At 36.9% G+C, this 22,412-nt stretch overlaps 1 protein-coding gene across 1 annotated transcript in view; it reads left to right on the forward strand.

Moving 5' to 3' along the window:
• The window catches only part of LOC108136907 (irregular chiasm C-roughest protein), a 64,320-nt gene that overhangs the window by 18,910 nt on the left and 22,998 nt on the right, over positions 1-22,412 (forward strand). The window contains exons 2-9 of the mRNA XM_017258365.2: positions 1,011-1,134; positions 1,227-1,350; positions 1,429-1,513; positions 2,308-2,418; positions 9,916-10,116; positions 15,664-15,815; positions 15,875-16,019; positions 19,713-19,843. Coding sequence (XP_017113854.1) covers positions 1,011-1,134; positions 1,227-1,350; positions 1,429-1,513; positions 2,308-2,418; positions 9,916-10,116; positions 15,664-15,815; positions 15,875-16,019; positions 19,713-19,843 — 1,073 coding nt within the window. The remainder of the gene's footprint in view (positions 1-1,010; positions 1,135-1,226; positions 1,351-1,428; positions 1,514-2,307; positions 2,419-9,915; positions 10,117-15,663; positions 15,816-15,874; positions 16,020-19,712; positions 19,844-22,412) is intronic.

The raw sequence follows: 22,412 nt of genomic DNA on the forward strand, positions 1-22,412 counted from the left end.
ATTAATGAACCCATGGAAAAGTAACCTATCCAACGATTGTGCATAATGATTACAACATTTTCTTGTGTTTGCCAGTTTTAAGGTCGGGGTAATTGGATCTTCGATCAGTGAATTTTTGTGGTTTTTTTTTTGTATGTATGTGTTTTTTTTCGAACTCTTTTTACAAGCCAGACGCATTTGCCAATGCATTTTTACCGCATAAGCACACACTAGCACTGGGCGGCGAGCCACTGGGCAGCACAACACGAAAATGGCGGCCATTTTGTAATCCGCATGTGGCTGGGTAATCACCCCTAAGCCCCGCTTTTCCACTATCCGCCCCTCACACGTGCGACGGTTTTTGCCGGGTTTTGCTGTAGTGTTTCTTTCCTGTTTTGTTTTGCAGCATTATGTGGTCGCTTGTCGCTGCATTTTCCCCCTATATCTGGTTTTTCATCGCCAACGCCATAGCCATAGCCCTTTCCCGGTATCTCCATCGCTCTGTGATTTCGTTTGGCGATTTTCGGCTATTTTTGGTTTTCATTTTTCAGACCTCAAACAGCTGCAGATCGATCGATTTTTTAAAGCTTAGCCAAATGGGGCGAGTGCAGGCAGCCTTTTGGTCAGCTTTTGGCTAATTAGAACGGTGGTAAGGGAAGACATTTGCCAGCCAAAAAATAGCAACATTTATCAGAGAGAATTTCCGTGACTGGGTGCCAGAAAATATGAAATATCTTCCTAGTTGCTGGCACAAACAACTTTATCAAAACTTAAAGAACTTTATAATGCTCCTTAACTCCTGCTGTGTGTGCGTGTGTGTGGGGTATGCTGTAATTCAATTGTTGAACACTTTTTGACAAATTCTCGCGGCAGCCACTTGGAAATCAATTTGCCAGCTAAATTGACTTCCATTCTCAGCCAAAAGACTGCTGCCAGCACAACAAAAAAAAAAAAACTTAGAAATAAAACTTGCCAACTTCCAGCGACGACTTCTTTCTCACGACATTTCTCTTCACCAATCTCCTTTTCAGATGGCGAAATCCTGCGCGTTCTGGTGAACAGCTCGGCCCAAATCAAATGCGATGTGGGTTCCAGCCAGGCCGACGACAAAGTGCTGCTGGTGGTTTGGTACAAGAATAATTTACCCATTTACAGGTAGGTCAATCTGAGCACTACGAGCGCGTGCATCTGTATATGTATCTGTATCTGTAAATGTATCTGTGTCTATATCTCAATTCCTTTGACAGCTACGACACACGTGGCGCCCACGCAGGCACCCCATCGCACTGGCGGGACGAGGAGGTCCTCGAGGATCGGGCCGTCTTTCGCACGCACAAGGAGCCGGCGGAATTGATTATAAATCCGGTTAAGGTAACGACCAATCCCCCTCACCTCCGCCACTCGCGAGTGTCAACAGCGCGGCGCTCTATAATTGGAATTTCATTTCAGGAAAAGGATGCGGGCAACTTTCGCTGTCGCGTGGACTTCAAGCTTTCGCAGACCCGGAACAGCAATGTCAATTTGGAAGTTGTCGGTGCGTATACCCAGAACCGAAAGATGTCAGGAATCCAATATACTTGCCTCACACACGAATAAATATTTGATAGGACCTAAATACGTTTTAATTAACAAAAAATCAAGAGGCTTGAAGAAGAACTATGAGCAACTCAATATTTATAAGCATTTAAGTTTAGATTTTAAAAGGAAAAACATGAATTTTATTGATTACTAAAAGCGTAGAAACTAAAACAAATTTGGTGGCAATGAATAAGAACAAATTATTATATGAATTTAGAAACTAATAAAAATTAATGCTTACGCAGTTTACAAAGGACAAAAGGACAATATATACAAAAGCGTCCTTTGGAATTGTTAGTATCTTAAATCGAAAGGTTTGCTTAATTTATATACAAAGCGCAGACAATCATATAAAAATCAGATCTTTTCCTGTTTGTCCAACTCAAATCTCAATTAAAATATTATTTACTTTGACCGTTTTAAATATAAAAACCAGTAATAAATATATAAACAATCTGCGTGCATACAAAATCAACAATCCCATAAATAAATACACATGGCCAGCCAGAAACGATTATAAAAGCAATTAATATTTGTTTCGTCCGCACACATACCGAAGCAAACGAATTGCACATAAATTAGCTGAAATGATTTTTCGGTTAGCCGCAAAACTTACAATTTACAATTTGAGTAAAAGCGATGTATCAATTTGCATTGCTTTTGACAATGCCAAATTGTTTCTGATTTGCGGCTGTTTAAAATTTTAAATAGTTAAACAGTCGTAGTAAATGAATTTTGTTTTGTTTTCAGTGCCGCCGATGGAGCCAATTATCTTCAACGAGCGTCGCCTGCGAATAGATTCAAGGGCAGGTCCCTATGAAGAGGGTGGCAGCCTGGAAGTGACCTGCGTCGTCTACGGAGGTAAGTCACAGGAATGCTGATCGAAAACTCTTAGAACTGGATGTGGGGCAGTATTATTTCAGCGAAATAAAATATTAATTGCTGGCCCTATAAAATGCAATCGATAATTAAACTTTACAAGTGGATGTAAAAACATAAAAGAATTCGGCACGAACACAATCAAAAATTAAAATCGCGCCAGTGCCCGGGAGTGGGTAACTAAGTTTTGTTGGCATGCAAACAATGGCACGAGCATAAACAAAAACAATAAGCAAGGCGGCGGGTGGGAACGTAAAGTTCAATTGTAAAGAAAGCGAACAGAATAGTCGGAGAAACAGATATTAAAAGGCTATTTGAGGCAAAAAGCCAAGAATGTTTCGCAAATGTGTTGCCTTAACAAAAGGATTCAAAATGCTCAAGAGTAAGAAAAAATGAAAGGAAAACGGGAGGGGCCGCGATAGTCAACAGCCTTTGTTATCTATGATTTCCAGGGCGATCCGTTAAACATGAGTAAACGGAGAAAAAGTCTTCGAATTTTAGCTCATACAAATAAAAATAAATGTATATTATTAGTAACAATAGTATTTAAAAGTATTCATTGCCAAGTGTAGCTTTTATCATAACCCTCTAAGAATATTCCCTTTACAAAGTTATTAAAAATCTCTTAAATAACATAACATTTATTTGATATATGGACAAATAAATGACAATATAACTGATAAACTTTTGAATCCTTTTCTCGTTGTGTATAATCAGATAGTCGCCCACAAAACCCTTAAGTCAATTGTTGTTGGAGAGAGCCAAAATAAAGATGGGTTGATCGAATTAAATCCCCGAGAAATACGAGGCTGCCAGCGAACTCAGTCAAGACCGAGAGTCGGAATTCGAGAATCCAGAGCTGTTTCCTCCCTAGAAGCCGTCACAGTGCTCGACATAAGTATGTCAGCAGGCAACGACAATCGCGTGCTTTATCGCTGCGTACTCCCCTTTGTTTTCTGGGTCTGGGCGGAAGTGAAACCACTTTGAATGGTTTGACATTTCAACGTTGACATAAAATAAATCACCCAGCAAGCAAACTGCACTTGAAACTGCCCGGCAACTGTTAACTGGTCAGTAGTTTTCTGGGCGGAACTGTTGGGTGGTTGCCGCGAAAGGGGTAACTGTGAAATGAAAAAAAAAGAAAGCACGAAAATTGGGCACTCAAAATGTTGTATGTGCCAATTAAATGGGGGCAAGAAAAATGTTGCCAATGTACAAATGTGAATACATACAAGATGGGGGGACATTTGGATGTGGTGGGCGGAAGGGTGGAGCGGACAACCAAGTTGTTGACAAGGCAAAAGGAAGTCTGTTGATGTTGGCAAATGAGCGAGGGGGAGGAGAAAGAAATTGGAGTACTTGAAACTCGTAAAAAACAAGGGGGAGCATGGTAGTATGTGTGGTCAGGCTCGTTGACAGTTGAAACGAACAAATTGATCCGAGTTGTAAAGAAAAGGACTGCGCTCTAACAAAATTATATTATTAAAAGTATGCAGCATAAAAATATAAAATGCAAAAAAAGCAAAAAAAGTTAAGCTTAAAATTTTATTTAATTGCACTGTGTGCAACTACATATATAATTGAATAATATTTTGAATCTTATATAAAGCTTAGCTTTAAACACTGTAAAACATTAATTTAATAAAAGAAAATTAAAAAAAAAAAATTTACGAATAAATTTCGAAAACTGTGTCTTTTGATTTCCAAATAATATGTATAACAGAATTAATAATAAATCATTAAAAAGGTTAGTTTAGAGAATGTTATTTATTTATTTTTATACCCTTGCAGAGGGTATTATAATTTCAGTCAGAAGTTTGCAACGCAGTGAAGGAGACGTTTCCGACCCTATAAAGTATATATATTCTTGATCAGCATCACTAGTAGAGTCGATCTAGCCATGTCCGTCTGTCCGTCCGTCTGTCCGTCTGTCCGTCTGTCCGTCTGTCCGTCTGTCCGTCCGTTTATATGCAAACTAGTCTCTCAGTTTTAAAGCTATCTGCATGAAACTTTCCCAAAAGTTGTCTTTCTATTGCAGGTAGTATATAAGTCGGAACGAGCCGGATCGGACGACTATAGCATATAGCTCCCATAGGAACAATCGGAAAAATAAATGAAAAAAAATTATAACTTTGCTGTTTTTTAATTTTTTGTTTAGTTCTTCGACATATAGTAATGGTTAAATATTTCCGATTTACGGTTTAAATTTCATCAAAATCGGTCGACTATAGCATATAGCTCCCATAGGAACAATCGGAAAAATAATTGAAAAAAAATTATAACTTTGCTGTTTTTTAATTTTTTTTTTAGTTCTTCGAGATATAGTAATGGTTAAATATTTCAGAATTATGTTTTAAATTTCATCAAAATCGGACGACTATAGCATATAGCTCCCATAGGAACAATCGGAAAAATAAATGAAAAAAAATTATAACTTTTCTGTTTTTTAATTTTTTGTTTAGTTCTTCGACATATAGCAATGTTTAATTATTTCAGAATTATGGTTTAAATTTTATCAAAATCGGACGTCTATAGCATATAGCTCCCATAGAAATAATAAAAATTTATAAAATAACTATCTAATAATTGAGCTGCAAATCATCATAGTTTCAATGTTTTTCAGCATATACTCAAGTAAATCATAATTTAAATGTTTTCAAAAGTATTTAATTCATGCAATAGCTGCAAGGGTATATGAACTTCGGCTTGCCGAAGTTTGCTTTCTTTCTTGTTTTTTTTAATTCTATTAGAACTTTCACCATGTCCCAAGAAATGCTTTGATACAGTAAAAATTTAACTTGTCCATGAATTAATTCAGTTTCTTGTAGTGCACAAGGAGACTATTGTCCTTTAATAGAACAAGCCCTTCCCTAAGCCGCTGAACATCCCAATTATGTTGGAACAACTTGTTAATGGTGTGAAATTGAAAAGCTTGCCGTCCTACTGAAATCTTAAACAGCGGGCGGAAATAAATTGCAGGTCAATGCTGACATTATGCTCAGTCCGGCACCATCTCCGTTTCCATTCTTAGCAGTTTTCTGTTTTGGGTCTGGTGTGGTCAGGGCTTTGGCATTCAACATGCAATGTCCATTACAGAAATTGCAATTCTGTGGCCAAAACAAAAAGCCAGCAGCATGGAAGGGGCTACGGCATAAAGTGCTGAAAAAGTTGCCACTTAAACAAGTGCAATCAGCAGAAGTAAGTCAAAAGCGGTAGGCGATGAGGAAAGAGCGACCCAGGATGGTAACGGCCGGTGGATGGATGGCGGGGAGGTTTTAGCCTGTTTGGGCTTAAGAGTGTGCGAAATCGACAAAGGAGCAGTAAATTTTATTGCAGCCTAGGAGGTGGGCCACAATTGCAAATGAGCGCGACACGCCAGTCCCGAAAAACGCCAGGGAAATGGGGAGCGAAATGAAGTTATAAACCAGCACAGTCTGTGTGGGTAGTAAAAATTACCAATCTTCCCCGAGTACCCCAATCCAAATCATAAAGAATATATACATTGGAACTGAGGGCAGCCATTGTGCGCTGGCATTGGAAGTCAGGGGGAAAAGTGGGCGAAAGTCCTGGGCTTACGTGGCCACTAATGCATAATATTCAGCGTTGCCTTCTTTTGCACGTCATGAATTTTACACACAGTGGCTTCTGCCCCCTGACTCCAATACCCCTTCTCATCCTTTATCCGGCAACTCTGCGGAGCACATTGTATATTGAAAGCGCCAGTTTGCGGTCGAAAGCATCAACTAAACCGAAGAGGGACATTTTTGTTTAGCATATCGGTTACCCTCTGATCTTCTGAAATTTAAAATACGGTCCCTTGCCAAATTATTCCATATACTACAGTAAAAGAATTTTATTATGCGGAATAAAAGCTTGTCATTTCGAAAGTATAAAAATTGCTTAACTTGGAAACTATTATTTTATTCCTGCCAATATAGTATCGTCAATTAAAGAGCTCATATACCCTTTATTCAGTGCACAGCAAAAGTGTGCTAAAAATGGCTTTTAGCCTCTTTTCTATTTTTTCGCTCTGTGTGTCAAACGGAAGTGCAGGCGTTTTCCGCTTTGGCCAAAGCGAGCGTTGGCCATATTGTTATTGTGCTAGCTGTTGTTGTTCTAGGCAGGTTGCCGAGTACAAAATTGTGTGCATTTTTATAAAAATTTCTCTCCTCACTTTTTTTCTGTTGGTATTATTATTATTACGACTATTGTTGTTGCGCTGTTGTGGCGTATTTTGGAGCACGGAAGTGCAACAATACGGGGCCATGCAACAACACAAGTTATTTACTAAAGCGAAATAGGAACAAGAGGACGGTGGAAATACTTAAGAAGCCGGCGCAGAAGAAGAAAAATGTGTTGTCTGCCACAAAAGCTTGAATAATTTCAACTTAATTTACTTTCCAATTATGTTTTTCTGAAAAGGTGCCGTAAGTGGTATAAACCTTGAAAGTATCGGTAATTACATTTGGTTCGTTTTAAATATTTAACAATTTTTAGACAAACAAGTTTTTTTTCGTTTTATTTTTTTTACTGCTCTACTTTTAAAATCATTCAACGGCTTACTTCATAAACAAAGTACAATTGACAATTGAAGGTGGCAACTTCTGTTGTTTCTTAAAAGGACCCCCGAAGCCAGCAAGTTTTAAATTTATTTTACAGCTTCCTCTCTGGACAAAAGGTCAAATGCCAAAGAGCACACAAAGGAGCGAATCAGAGGGAATGCGAACTGAATAAACAGAAAGCGTACCAAAGACAACAACATAAAATATATTTATGTGGCATGGCAGAGCTTCCTCCTTTTACTGTTTTGTTACTATCACGAGCCCTAAATTTCTGCTGCTGTTTCTTCTATTTCTTCAGGGCTTTGTTTGCGTGGTCCCTTCACCGCACTCGAGTTTTTAGCAGTGTATCTCTTTCACCCGAGTCAAATCCAAAGCCAAAGCAAATGCAGATGATGTAAAGATATGCAAAACTAAACAAGCAAATATTTCAGCATTGCATAACTAAAGCACATGGTCTATGTTTTCATATGCATGTTGAAGGGTGTCTCTTGCTCTCAGTTGTTTATTCCACAGAGAACAAAATAAATAAAAATTATTAACAGTACTTTTTTAGCATCTCATATATTTGCTATAAATCAAAGTAAATAAATAGATAGTTTTTTAAATTGTACTATATTTAATAACACTATCAGATTTATTTCCCCATTAGATATTATAAATCAAAAAATAGTATCAAATGAGAAAACTACATTTAAAACTTGTTTTAAACTTTTTTTATAGACTGAAAATTTCAATTGCTTAACATAGGTATTTGGAAATACCAAGTGGTGTATATTCTTCCCGCTGTGCATTTCTGAATAATGTCGGTGAACAGAACAATGCGAAACCAGAAATAAGGACTCTTTGAGCTCCGGTAACGTGTGTGCAAAAGTGCATAAATGAGTCGGACTTCGCTGGCAGCGGCTTTAAGTCTCCGCCGAAAGGAAACGCTAAAAACTGGCACGCAGTTTGAATGCTGCTGCTCATTAGGAAGTGGGTGTGGCTGTGGGTGGTGGGCCGGTGGGCAGGTGTGCAGGAGGGCAGGAGCACGCCAGGTGGACATGGCAAAGAAATGCTAATGTCGCTTTTGCCGCTACTTGGCTACTGCTTTTCTGCTGCCTGGCACAAAAACCCGTTTTTTGATGCCTGCTCAAAAAATGGCAAAGCACTTGGCAAAAAAGCAAAAGGAAATAAATGAAAGGAGCGTGGTTTTTCGAGGAATGTTGGAAAAAATACTCTGTTAATAGTATAGTTCTTATTGGGTTTTCTTTTAGTAACTAAACCATTGATTAAAATTCTCAAAAGTTGTATTTAATGATCATTATAAATTACCTAATATGTTGATTAAGAAAAAACTTTTTTTTAGTATTTAATTTATTTAGTTACATTTAGTTAGTTAAATATACAAAAAATTATAAGAAGTGAAATGTTTTATAAATTTAAAAAATAAATATTTTATTTGCTTATATAGCAAGCAAAATGCAGTTTAAGACAGCAAAAGTTAGAATTTTAGTGCTTACTTTTTGGATAAGCCAGGGTATGGAAATGCAGGATAAGAGAAAGGAAACCAGGGCGAAAGAGTAAAAAACTAGTGCAAACTTTGTGTTTGTTTGTGCGGAGAGTAAATGCAAGTCAGCTTCTGGTGTGTGCGTGGGAGTTTGCGTTGGCTGTGGCACCTTATGTTGACATTAAAATACAGCAGACATCACCTGATTCTTGCAAGCAAACTTGGTCTGGGTTTAAAGTGAAAGCAAGAGTTATAAAATTCTGAAACACAGAAGGGCTTTAAGTGATTTAAAGACAGCAACAATTGCAATGCACAATCGTACTTTTTACATGCGTTTTCCCTGGCTTTTCAGTTGTTTTTTGTTACGTTTTTTCGATGTATTTTTGATGGAGGAGAGGCCAATAAATAACAAGCAACCATTAAGCCGCCTTGCTACATATGCGCTAATCTACTCCAGCACAAACACTCACACACAGAGGGCCTTCTGCTAGTATGTGAAATATTTTCATAAACAACATAAAACTCTACCGAATGGCAGTTATTAATCAAAGTAATGTGCGTTTACCTCTCTGTATATCGGCATACGTATATGAAAATCTATATGTGAGTGTGTGACACATTTTTCAAACATATCAAGTGCAGTTTTTGGCCTATCCGTGGCTTAGTTTTAGTGAATTTCCAGGTGGATTTAATGGCACTTGTTCAGACGCATTGCTTTTTATGACTACTCATCAAGCATTTTGCGCAATAACTTAGTAATAATAGAAAAATATACAACAAGCATGTCAGAGTATTTATTTGTGTCAACGCCTGACACTGACAGAAAAGTAATGAGAACTCTTGTTATTAAATAATGTTTAGTTAAATGACTTTGAGTTTAAAATGACAAATGGAACTAGATGAATCCCCTCTATACATCCCTTAAGTTGCAGTTTAAGTTTGATTAATTATTTTTTTACAGTGTATTATTTGCTCTCCACACAGTAGTAAGTAACCGACCACCCGTTGCTATTAAATTAATGTGCGCTCATATACGCACACAAAAGCTAATTTCAGCGCTTGATTAAGTTGAAGTCGTTAAAAGCGGCCAAGTGCCGCACGCTGCGTATGAGTAATGTAGCTGTACGTCTGTGTGTTGATTTAAGTGGACTCCACTCCTCAGCGATTGCACCACTGTGGTGGCAAGATAACATCGCCCACCAGCCAACTAAATTAAAAGTTAAAGGAATAGATTATAACGAGCTCTTTAACCCAGGAATGACACTTGTCTAGTGAACTTTTCACCATGGAAAAGTTCCGTAACTGAAGAATAACCTGTTATATATATTATAAAATATTTTATAAAATATCTTCTGAAACACTTACGAATTTAGCACTATAAATTAATAAACTTAAGTGTATTTATAAACAATTTAAACAATTTTTTTGCAGGTTCTCCGCCACCGACTGTCATCTGGCTGATGAATGGCCAGCTCCAGAACAGCGTTGTCGATTACACATACGATGGCGCCATCAACAGCAAACTGGTGGTTCGCAACCTGTCACGAATCCACCAACATGCGGTCTACACCTGCCAGGCCAGCAATTTCCACAAGAAATATGTGGCCACCAACATAACTATTGAGCTCTACTGTGAGTATAAGACTGCTGTTTGTAAAATTAAAAAAAAATACTTTTCTTTAAAGCTAGTCAATCAGTGTGTGAGAGTCTTGAGAGTCTAGTTTGTATTAATGGAATTTGTTCAAAATACAAGTTGTGCATTTATTTTCCAATTTAAAGTTAGTGAATTCAAAACACTGTCTGCATTGAATCGAGTTTAAGCGACCCAAATATGGTGCTAAAAGCGTTTTGCCAAACAATTTATTTATTTATTGTATTTATTTCACTTTTTTTGATCGCTTTTAAGAGTTGCGATAAAAGTTTTAACAAATAGCTGTGCAGATAAAAACAAACTGCCAGCCACCCCAAAAAAGTAGGAAAGAACCCAGAGAGGCTGAGTAGGAAAAAATAGATAATAAAATGGCTTATGCAAATATAACGAAATGCAAGCGGCAACAGCAGAAACATTGCATGCGATACCCGAATGCCAAAAAAAATATGCACAGAATAGGGACAACAGAAATTCCTGTGCGTAGCTTATTCCATTTACCATGGCCTCTGACCTGGCACATATTGTACGCCCCCGCACCATATCGAACTCTGTGTTTTTATTAATATAGAAGTTGCGTTCAGGTTAGTGGACTGCACATGACCCGAATGGATTTATTATTTTGTGACAATTTTTTAAATGCCCCTTTTGTACGCTTTCCACGGGCAGGAGCAATTGTTAAATTGAATTAAATTGTTGCCCATTTCGTGTGATTGTCAGCGAGTGTACGTGGCTAGGAGATTTGTGTTAGGAAAAGCTGCTTTGCTGCAAGTTTATTTGTAGTAACAAAAATTAATTTTCATATGGGATAACGAGATAAATAAAATGCATTGGAAAGTTAAGCTTTCTATATGAAAACCAAATAAATGGCATTTATGATGTCCCAACTAAATATTTTCAAAACTCTGAAAACGAGTTTATTATACCCTTGCAGAGGGTATTATAATTTCAGTCAGAAGTTTGCAACGCAGTGAAGGAGACGTTTCCGACCCTATAAAGTATATATATTCTTGATCAGCATCACTAGTAGAGTCGATCTAGCCATGTCCGTCTGTCCGTCCGTCTGTCCGTCTGTCCGTCTGTCCGTCCGTCTGTCCGTCTGTCCGTCTGTCCGTCTGTCCGTCCGTTTATATGCAAACTAGTCTCTCAGTTTTAAAGCTATCTGCATGAAACTTTCCCAAAAGTTGTCTTTCTATTGCAGGTAGTATATAAGTCGGAACGAGCCGGATCGGACGACTATAGCATATAGCTCCCATAGGAACAATCGGAAAAATAAATGAAAAAAAATTATAACTTTGCTGTTTTTTAATTTTTTGTTTAGTTCTTCGACATATAGTAATGGTTAAATATTTCCGATTTACGGTTTAAATTTCATCAAAATCGGTCGACTATAGCATATAGCTCCCATAGGAACAATCGGAAAAATAATTGAAAAAAAATTATAACTTTGCTGTTTTTTAATTTTTTTTTTAGTTCTTCGAGATATAGTAATGGTTAAATATTTCAGAATTATGTTTTAAATTTCATCAAAATCGGACGACTATAGCATATAGCTCCCATAGGAACAATCGGAAAAATAAATGAAAAAAAATTATAACTTTTCTGTTTTTTAATTTTTTGTTTAGTTCTTCGACATATAGCAATGTTTAATTATTTCAGAATTATGGTTTAAATTTTATCAAAATCGGACGTCTATAGCATATAGCTCCCATAGAAATAATAAAAATTTATAAAATAACTATCTAATAATTGAGCTGCAAATCATCATAGTTTCAATGTTTTTCAGCATATACTCAAGTAAATCATAATTTAAATGTTTTCAAAAGTATTTAATTCATGCAATAGCTGCAAGGGTATATGAACTTCGGCTTGCCGAAGTTTGCTTTCTTTCTTGTTACTAAATATGTTTAAATTCCACAGAAGACTTTATATCATTAAATGTTAAATTTAAATCCAAAAATATAGAACGACGATTTTTTTTATTATCATCTCAAAAAACATCGAACTTCATGTTTAAGTTCCTTCTCATGGCGCCTACTTTACTAATTTTCCTTGTTCTTTAATATTTTGTTGGATGCTTAGTTATTAGGCCCATGGCATTGCGCTAACAGCCAAAGATTGGCCATAGAATTTTATGGCACTTAGGCGCGTCTGTCATGGCTCTCAAAACGCCAAAGCAATTGGACGTCAATTCCTACTTAGGCACCCAGTACCCGAAAAGTAATGTTGAAATGTTTCAGCGACAGCAGCTGGTGATGCGCCAATTTGATATTATTGCCTTGAGTTGGGGTTGGGGCAAATATTAGGACTAAGAAAAGCATAAGAATATGTCGCACTTGCAGGCACATAAAAGTTAACACGCCAATAAGGAATGCTTAGGACGAGGCTGTGGAATTTCGATAACTTAGTCAACTAATGTGGCCACAGCCTCGTACTGCGTTTAACAAATGACCTTGAAACGTATATAGTAGTGGTGGACTTAACCAGGTTTTTTCACTTTTCCTTAACACAAATTCTGCTGTTTTTTGTTAGCATTAGCAACAGAATATGGGCATGGGAAACAGGGCAGTTGTATAATAAGTACGACCGTAATTAGTTAATTTTATGGCCACCAACAATTAGATTACGCCCGTCACGATACTCAGTCCCCCTCACAATACAGTTATGAGAGTTCCTCATTAGCACTTAGTTTCAGCTACCAATAGGGCTGGGTGAACCCGAAATGCAGCATTTAATTGAATTAAAATGTTTCCTCTGCATTTATCATTTTGCTTGCAAGCTGAGGCTTCCTTGGGGCTTGGAATCATAAATTTTAATTGCTAAATCATCGCTATCAAATTAGAAATAAGCTATTGAAAATATTTAAACTTATTTTGTTTTTGAAATTTCTCTAGAAAATTTAATATAAAGGATATTTACAATTTAAAGGATATTTTTGCATAATTGGTCGCGAATCAGGGCCTTGAGGCTGGTCCTCTATGCTCTCTGGTGTAGTGCGTTTAATTAAACATTTAAATGATTTTCCAATGCAAATGTGCATAATTAATTTAATTACAATAAAGCGCTTCTGCAGCAGCAGCAACAACCGCATTGCCTACGAAAACAATAAAAAGTAAAATAATATTGTAATGTATGCACGGAAAAAGAGAAAAAAAAGGCATTGAAATAAATAAAATTATAGATAGCTGCATGTCTCTCTTTCTCATTCTGCCTTCCTTTTAGTTTTCCTTTTTTATTATCGCATTTGGGCTTAACTGAAGTGTCACACGCCTTTAAATTAGCGCATAAAACTCGCGGCCAAACGCAGAAAATATAAAAATTACAGAAAAAAGTAACAACAGTTGGCTTAACTTATTTAATTACAGGAAATGTAACAATATATTATTAAAGGTATCTGTAAATCTTTACCCTTTCATCAGTTAATGGGCTTGTGAATGTGTAAGCCTAATAATAAAGATATAAAAGTAGGAATCTATTAAGACTGTATTTTAACCAAAAACAAATATTAAACTATTTCAAAAAATAAATATATTGCAAAAGAGTAATATCAAACGATATTTTAGTATTTGTTAGCACTTTCCAATTACAAACCAAAGAGCGTAATTTATAATTTTCCATGAATGCGCCAAAACGCAACAAATAAATAAAGGTAAGAAGCACAAAAACATTTGCAATGACAGCGATAACTATGGGAAATTGTGTAATGCTGATAATGAACCTGGACTCTGAAGCGTTACGTGACCATATTAGGGTGGCGAAAAAAGAACTATGTTTGTTATTGTTTATTTGTTTGTCCAATTTTCAATTTTGTGGACAAACAAATTGCTGTCATCATTAGTATTAACAAATATTCAAATTACATAAATGTAATTGCATGAATATTTATTGGCTGAAATGTAATGCATTGTTTGTGAACTACCAATTGAACAAAAGCCCATAAGCCAATTATATATTAAACAGTCATTGCAATGCGGAAACGATATATCCGCGTTAAGCTTTTTAAAGTTTTCGATGAACTTAGGCAAGCGGAACGAAAAACCTTAATGAGATTTTTATACCCTTGCAGAGGGTATTATAATTTCAGTCAGAAGTTTGCAACGCAGTGAAGGAGACATCTCCGACCCTATAAAGTATATATATTCTTGATCAGCATCACTAGGCGAGTCGATCTAGCCATGTCCGTCTGTCCGTCCGTCTGTCCGTCTGTCCGTCTGTCCGTCTGTCCGTCCGTTTATATGCAAACTAGTCTCTCAGTTTTAAAGCTATCTGCATGAAACTTTCCCAAAAGTTGTCTTTCTATTGCAGGTAGTATATAAGTCGGAACGAGCCGGATCGGACGACTATAGCATATAGCTCCCATAGGAACAATCGGAAAAATAAATGAAAAAAAATTATAACTTTGCTGTTTTTTAATTTTTTGTTTAGTTCTTTGACATTTAGTAATGGTTAAATATTTCCGATTTACGGTTTAAATTTCATCAAAATCGGACGACTATAGCATATAGCTCCCATAGGAACAATCGGAAAAATAAATGAAAAAAATTATAACTTTGCTGTTTTTTAATTTTTTGTTTAGTTCTTCGACATTTAGTAATGGTTACATATTTCCGATTTACGGTTTAAATTTCATCAAAGTCGGACGACTATATCATATAGCTCCCATAGGAACAATCGGAAAAATAAATGAAAAAAAATTATAACTTTTCTGTTTTTTAATTTTTTGTTTAGTTCTTCGACATTTAGTGATGGTTAAATATTTCAGAATTATGGTTTAAATTTTATCAAAATCGGACGACTATATCATATAGCTCCCTTAGAAATAATAAAAATATATAAAATAACTATCAAATAATTGAGCTGCAAATCATCATAGCTTCAATGTTTTTAAACATATACGAAAGTAAATCATAATTTTAATGTTTTCAAAAATGTTTAATTCTTGCAATAGCTGCAAGGGTATATGAACTTCGGCTTGCCGAAGTTTGCTTTCTTTCTTGTTATACAATTATAATTGTATGGTCTCTTGTTTTCCTGCAAAAAATATTAAATAAAAATAAATATTTAAATAAAGTTGAAAATGTATTGGGAGATGTGGACCAAAATTACAGATGCTTTTCCTCGATTTGTGTCGGTTGCTTTGCCTTTGCATTTTTCGACTGACATTTATCATTTCATATAATGCGCCCTTTTATGGAAAACAGAAATATTTGCTGCCCTATGCTCGACATTGTTGCACTACCCAGTTTTTCTTGCTGCAATTTCTGTTGCTGGTGGCGATCGTAATTTGCTGCAATTAATTTTAATTGCATTGCCTGTCATTTCCATTTCCATTTCGATTTCGATTTTTCACACACAATTTGAATAAATCAACAAAAAGCTGCTGCCGCATCAAACAACACGCAGAAAGAGTAAAACAAAACTAAAAAGCGTCAGGGGTGGTGAAAGTAAAAACCAATCTTAAATGTCATTTAAGCAAATAAATTACGGATGGAAATTAATGTGCGTCTATAATCAAACTGTTTGCATTGCAGTGCGTCCTCTTCTGGTAGAAATCAGCTTCAACAACCAGCCGATGTCAGCAGATCGAAAGTACGAGATCGAATGCCAGGCGATCGGATCGAGGCCGCCGGCCAAAATCACCTGGTGGATGGGCAACCTCGAACTACATGGGCACAGTCAGAAGGTAATTGGCAAATATATTTTCTTATTTACTCACAAAATAATTGATTAATTTTACTACAGGTCTCTGAGGATGGCAATGTAAGCACTTCGGTGCTATCGATCACACCCACAAGAGAGGATCATGGCAAGGCATTGTCCTGCCGGGCAACCAATGAGCTCGTACGGAATGGCATCCGAGAAACGGCCATGAAATTGAATGTTTTCTGTGAGTATATATAACATAAAAAAATATATATTATTCATCAATTAAATAATTGATACTGAAACGTTTTAATTAAGCCTATTATTTGCATCGTTTTTTACGGGTGCAAAAATCTTAAACGAAAACATTTTATACATCCTGCTTTTATTTAAAAGATTAAAGGCAATTTAACTGGTTATTTGCTGACCATCAGTTATAAATGCGATAATTACCAACAAAGTATTTATTTACATGTAGAGTATTTTATATTAATTAAGTTGATTAAATAAAATATGATCAATAAATATCAAACTTTTAAGCGAACCAAATGTTTTTGGGGTAGGCAAAAAAAAAAAATTAATGAATGCAAAAATGAATAAATTAATAGAGTCTTAATTCTGTCTTCTAGATTCGGGTAAATTATCTAATTCCTGTTTTGGTCTTGAAATCAATCAAAACATTGTCAACTGTTCTCCTGGAATATTTTGTGTGCCAGGAACAACCTGCCCATTCCGCATTAATAACAGCCCGTTTTGACACATGCCGCTGCTTTATGAGTGCCCCATAAACCATCGATGGGCCCTCGTTCTGGTTCTCGTGCGATCCCATAAACTATGTCAACCGCTTATCGCCCATGTCCTTTGGGGAATCAATACTGTTTTGCATACCAATGCCATAGTGACAGGACGGGCTGGAGGCGGGATTTCGGAACTCTGTTGCAAATATTGGCGGGCTATACATAATACATTCCATTTTTTTTTCCGTTCCAATGGCTCGTATGTCAAACGTTTGTTTTATGGGCCGCGTCAACAATGTACTGGGGGTAAAGTTTGTTAATAAAATTTCTATGGCAAAATATTAAAAACGCGCGCGGCCAAGAAAGTTGTGCACACACACACACGAAAAGCCGGAAAGCTCACTTAAAGCCACACCCACACACCGCACATATGCGCGGATAGCCCTTAATGTTTCAATAGTCTTGGGGTCTCGTGTCCTCATCTTCTGGGCTGTGACGACAGCGTCTTGGGCAAACAGTTGCCACGTCTATTATCTAAAAAGCTTGCCGCCTCGTTGTTCCCCAATGCTATTGAAACTTTTACTCCTTTCGGTGCTGCGGCGATGATGGGGATGCTGCCGCGTTTGGCTGCAAATGATGCACTGGGAGAAATGCTTGCCTTAAAATCAGGGTACAACATTTTTCTGCCTTTTTTAATGTAAAATATTTTAGCAAATAAATATTTCAAGCAGTGAATTTACTCTTTTTTTGTAGGTATGATTCCACAGTTTTGTAGTAAAATTAACGAGACGAAACTCTAGTCAAAACAATCTTGGCTTTCGATTTTGTGCTAAGATTTTATCACAGTGCTGTCTTGTGCAAAGAGTCAGGCGCAGCTTCTGCGCGAGCGCTGATATAAAAAATTAGATAACAATTTCAATTTCCATGCTCATTTACATGTTTATAGCGTGCTTAAAATATTTTGGACCCTCTCCGTTTTCCTGCTCCTGACACTTCCTGAGATTTCATATTTCCCGGCTCCCAACCTTTTTTCGTTGCCACGAAAAGATTTTGTGTCTTTTTTAAGCGCGTTCTTTGTTTGTCTCCTGCGTCGGGTGTAAATTGAAAAGTTGATGCAATGTCGACTGCTACCAGTGTTGAGATGGGGCAGGTTAAAGTTGACGCTGCCAATAATTTTCTCATTATATTACCTCACATTTAGCCGGGCCATAATAAAGTTATCTTTAATATCTTAATTCGAGCACCTCAGCGCAGACAGCCCTTATTTTCCAGACAATCAACTCCGGTTAGGCTCAGCAAAATTAAATCAACAGGAAATGACAGGCCCACAAAAATGTAAGGCATATCCGCGATAAACTTAATGATGAGGCAGATTTTGGTTTCAAAAAAATCACGGACTGTAGACCTTTTAAGGATCAGGGTTAGAATAAGTATTAGCACTTATTTTGTGTTGTTAGGTGGTACAAATAAATATTTACAAACGAATTTGGATATTTTTCTATACCTTTAAATATTATTCTAGATTTGTTTTTAAGTACTCCAGAATTTGTTGTTATTTTTAAATAGTTTGTGACTTCATTAAATAGTTTCCCAGTTATTTATTGAACCTAAAATGAATTGCAAACTTTTCGATAAAACTAAATTACCCTCAGGAAGGATATAAAGGAATAAAAGTGGAAAATAAGCTTTAAGCTTAATGCAATTTATATGCCAGCAGAGGATAGTGGAATCAATTTAAGGACTGCTAACGAAAACTGGTTCAACTTTGTGCAAAGGACAATGACAGACCTTACCCACACTCATACACCCATACACAAGCACCCACACAGTGGTAAACACACAGATGCAGTCCTTCCTATTGCAACTGCAGCTGAAGCATAATGTGCCACTGGCACTCAAAAGTCGTTACGTTAAGCTGCAGTTACGACTGGGTCGGGCTTGCTTTGGTTTTTCCTCTGGTTTTCGGGACATTCGCTCCACGAGGGATCGGTGGGTGGGCTGGGTCAGGGGTCACCGAGATGGAGGACCATAAAATGCATTAGCCCGACGTAGTTGGCCAGCTTGGCCAGTGACAGTTATTACCACTTAAGCCCATCCTAACCGCAACAGTGTGGCCTGCCAGCCACTTGGAGCTTCCTTCGGAGAACGTCTAGCTGTCATTATGCAGATGAAAAAATATGCGGGGGCTATATAATTTAATTTTAATTATTGTGATTTTAGCAGGATATTAAGCGGCTCGTTCTGTTTTTGTTATTACTTTAGGCTATTAAAAATAATTCTAGTATTTATTTTAAACGGGAAATATATGTGTTTTCTTAACAAGTCTAAATTACATTATTATTTAAGTATTAATTTCTATAAATATTTTAGACACAAATTATTATATTTTTACTCTCTAAAACTTTTGTTAAACCATTTAAAAAATTGTTAAAATTAAAATCACTTAAAGACAACCTCATTTCTCCGAGTGCAAATCCTCTATTTCCTTCGTCCTTTCGTTTCTGTTTAGTTTTCTGTGCCGGCTTAAAGTCATCGCTAATGAACTTGTTGAGCGGGAAAAAGATAGACACAATGAGCGGGACGGGCGAGGCTGGAGCAGTGGGCAAAGTCTTTAAATTATGCAAACTGCTTTGACTCGTTCTTCCTGTCCTCATTGTCACCCCCCCCCCCTTGCCACCCCCCTCTTCCACCCTCATTTATTCGGTTTACGTCCATTCTCTTTCCATTTCTGGGATGGTGTGTGTTAAAGAACTTTTCATTTTCATTAACAAGTCTTTTCAAAAGACGAAATCGGCTTAAAGAAACTTGCTCATAGAACGTGCCACCCCAGAATGCAGAAAAGAAATAGGCAGAAACACTAAGCGGCCAGACCCCCAAGACCAAAACTGCGACTAGGTAAAGTTGCCAAAAACAATGTGCAAAATAATAATAAACAAGTGGAAGGTGGCAAAGAGCCGACAGATAGAAGGCGAAGGCGAAGACGAAGCGACGCTAATCACGGATAAGCCGGGATTAACCCCCTTTTCCCACCCATTTCATGCCTTTCTTGGACTCGAGTTGAAGGATTGTCCAAAACAGCATATTACGTTTGATGGACTCTCCTCCGAGTGAATCCCAATCCAAGTCTAAGTCTCAGCCTTAGTCAGTGAAATACAATGTTTCCTTCAGTGTTTTGATTTTCTTCACCACTTTCTTTGCAGTCATTCCCACCTTGCAGCTGGACCTGGGCTCCAATCTAAATCCGGAGGATATCGAGGAAGGCGATGATGTTTACTTCGAGTGTAAAGTGCATGCAAATCCGGCTGCTTATAAAGTTGTATGGAAGCATAATGTAAGTGAGCAAATAAAAACTTTTCTTGACTTGCAATATTTATGAAGGGCTGTTTGAAATAGAAGAGCTCTTTTTATTGAGTCAGATACAAAGCGAAAAGGAAGAGTGCGGTCTAGGGTGTAAAGTAAACTTTTAGTAAAAAATACCCTTTAGTGTCATATACGATATATTATTTGGAACATTAAGCTCTTGTTTAAATACACACACAATAATATATTCGATAACAGTATTGATTTTAATTTATAATATGTAATAGGTAAGGACTACACTTATTATTAACCGAGAATAATGTAAAAGAAATTTAATTAATATATAATTCAGATCTAGAGCAGGGAATATGAGAAATATATATAAATATTCTATTATATATTATATAATGAATATTTTTCTCTGTTTACTGACCTTTAAACATACTTCAAATGTTTCAGTCAAGGCAATTGAGCGAACAATTGCCGAACTTCCGGCAATTCCCAAGACATTGGCGTGCTTCTCTTACACACGAGCCTCCGTGCGACTAAAATATTATGAAACCGAAATTAAGTGGTCATTTTTACTGAATTATTGGCCAATTATTTTAAGGCAATTGAGTCAAGTGGCTGGCATAAGACAGGGCTTTGGGATGGGAAGAATTTCGAGAGTCCGTACAAGTTTACAAGGCAAATCATTTGTTTATTAGTAGACGCGCCAAAACCTCTCACCACAGCAGCCACAATGGCTGCCAAATAAATGTTATTCAATGCCGAACAAGAAACGAATCAAGTGTATGAATAATATGAATGCTAATTGAATTCATTCACAATGAAGTACATGACCAAACAAAGAGCTAAGCTAAACAACGGCAACAGCAAAACCAACAACTTAGCCATAACTTTTACCGAAAACAACAATAAGCAAATACAAATACTCGAAGACGACCAAAAACTTTTACGTTTTAGGGGGCGGCCAACGAAGGATATTTAGTACAAAAGAACTTCCACAAGACATGAGCGCACGCTTGAGGGTAGGTAGATAAAAACTTTATATGAAATAATAATTTAACCGACAGACAATGGCTTGGTTCGAGTGCTGAATCCATTATAGTCTATCTTACATCGAACAAAATGGTAATTATATAGGGGATACAGACGAAACAGGGAAAGTGAACGTCTGGAAGAATACAGGGGCAATCAATGAGCTTTAGAAGTCAATGTTAAATGCAAATGAACTGACAACAGAATTTTTAAAAGGAAACTAACTTTAAACAGAAACTTAATTGTCCTAACAAAATGAAAAACAATTTTTAAATAGAGTTCTCCAAAACAGTTGATAATAGTTAATATTTGTTTTAAATGTTTTTTGAGTGCTTTAATTGATAATGGCAAAAACAAAACTGGTTAACATTAGCTCAAGTTTTGATATATTTTTTATAACTTAACAGAAGCAGATTTTTATTTGATTTTTATTTTAAAATGTTCAAAACCAATGGCGTAATAGTCTTTAAACGAGACAAAGAAAATGTATTACAGGCTAACAAGCCAGAAAGCGACAGCAGCACAGTTAGTTAGTTTGCAATCGTCACTTACATTTAGCCAGCTCAGCGTGAAATCCCCTACACTGTTCCCTCCGCCTTCCAACTTTTCCCCTTAGCCGAGTGTCATAACAATAAAAGTTCACTGCGGCAGTGCAAAAATGGAAATGAAATGGATACGAAACTAAGCCAAACACACACTGTGAAAACAGTAAAACATGGACAAAGGCAGAGAGGTTAGACAGACAGCCACACTTGGTCGAGCTGTGCACATGGCGTATGCGTAATGAGTTCAAGGCCAAGCGGAAAATTGCAAATGACTTGGACCAAGTGAAGGCGAAGAAGCCAAGTCGGGCGTTCATTAAAAGTCAATTGTTAATTGGCAACGGCGACAGAGACAGAGGCAGTGCAACCTGCAAATGCAATTAAAAGTCAAATCAAGTTATATCAACTCGGTTGCACCCAGTTAACAAGTAAATTAATTTTTGTTTTGCCACCACATCGATTCGGTTTGAACCATTCTTCTTGGCAGAGCAGCCGCAGGGCGAAAGTGGAAAGCATGCAACTTGTCTTCGTCTGTTATTATTCAATTAGACAAGCTGACAATTAACGACGAGCTGGCAAATTAAATTAACAATTAGTTTTATTAAACATGCACACACTCTCACAAACAAACAGCGGAGAAAGTTCTCCGATGAGTGTCTGTGTGCGTGCGAGTAAAAGTTTTACATGTTCATTAACAACAACAGCTAGTGGGAAAGGAAAGAGAACTTTGATGGAATCGTTGCCACAGCAACCAGCTAGCTTCGAATGAATCCGAGTCCCGTCGGCAGCAAAACTTATTTGGCACACACACTGGCATTTATCTGAGTTGCGTCAGGAACCGCAGAAATAGCAAACATAGCCGGAAAATTTGATTAGAGAACAAAGTCGGTGGAAACGACTTTAGAGTTTTCCAGCAACTTGAGCATGAATATTTACATAGTTCCACAAGGCAAATGGCAATGCTTGGTTGGACCATAAAGGCAGTTGGAAATTTACATTGATTTAAATAAATGTTTT

This window comes from Drosophila elegans, unplaced genomic scaffold, assembly GCF_018152505.1.
Source record: "Drosophila elegans isolate 14027-0461.03 unplaced genomic scaffold, ASM1815250v1 contig_476, whole genome shotgun sequence".
NCBI lineage: Eukaryota > Metazoa > Arthropoda > Insecta > Diptera > Drosophilidae > Drosophila > Drosophila elegans.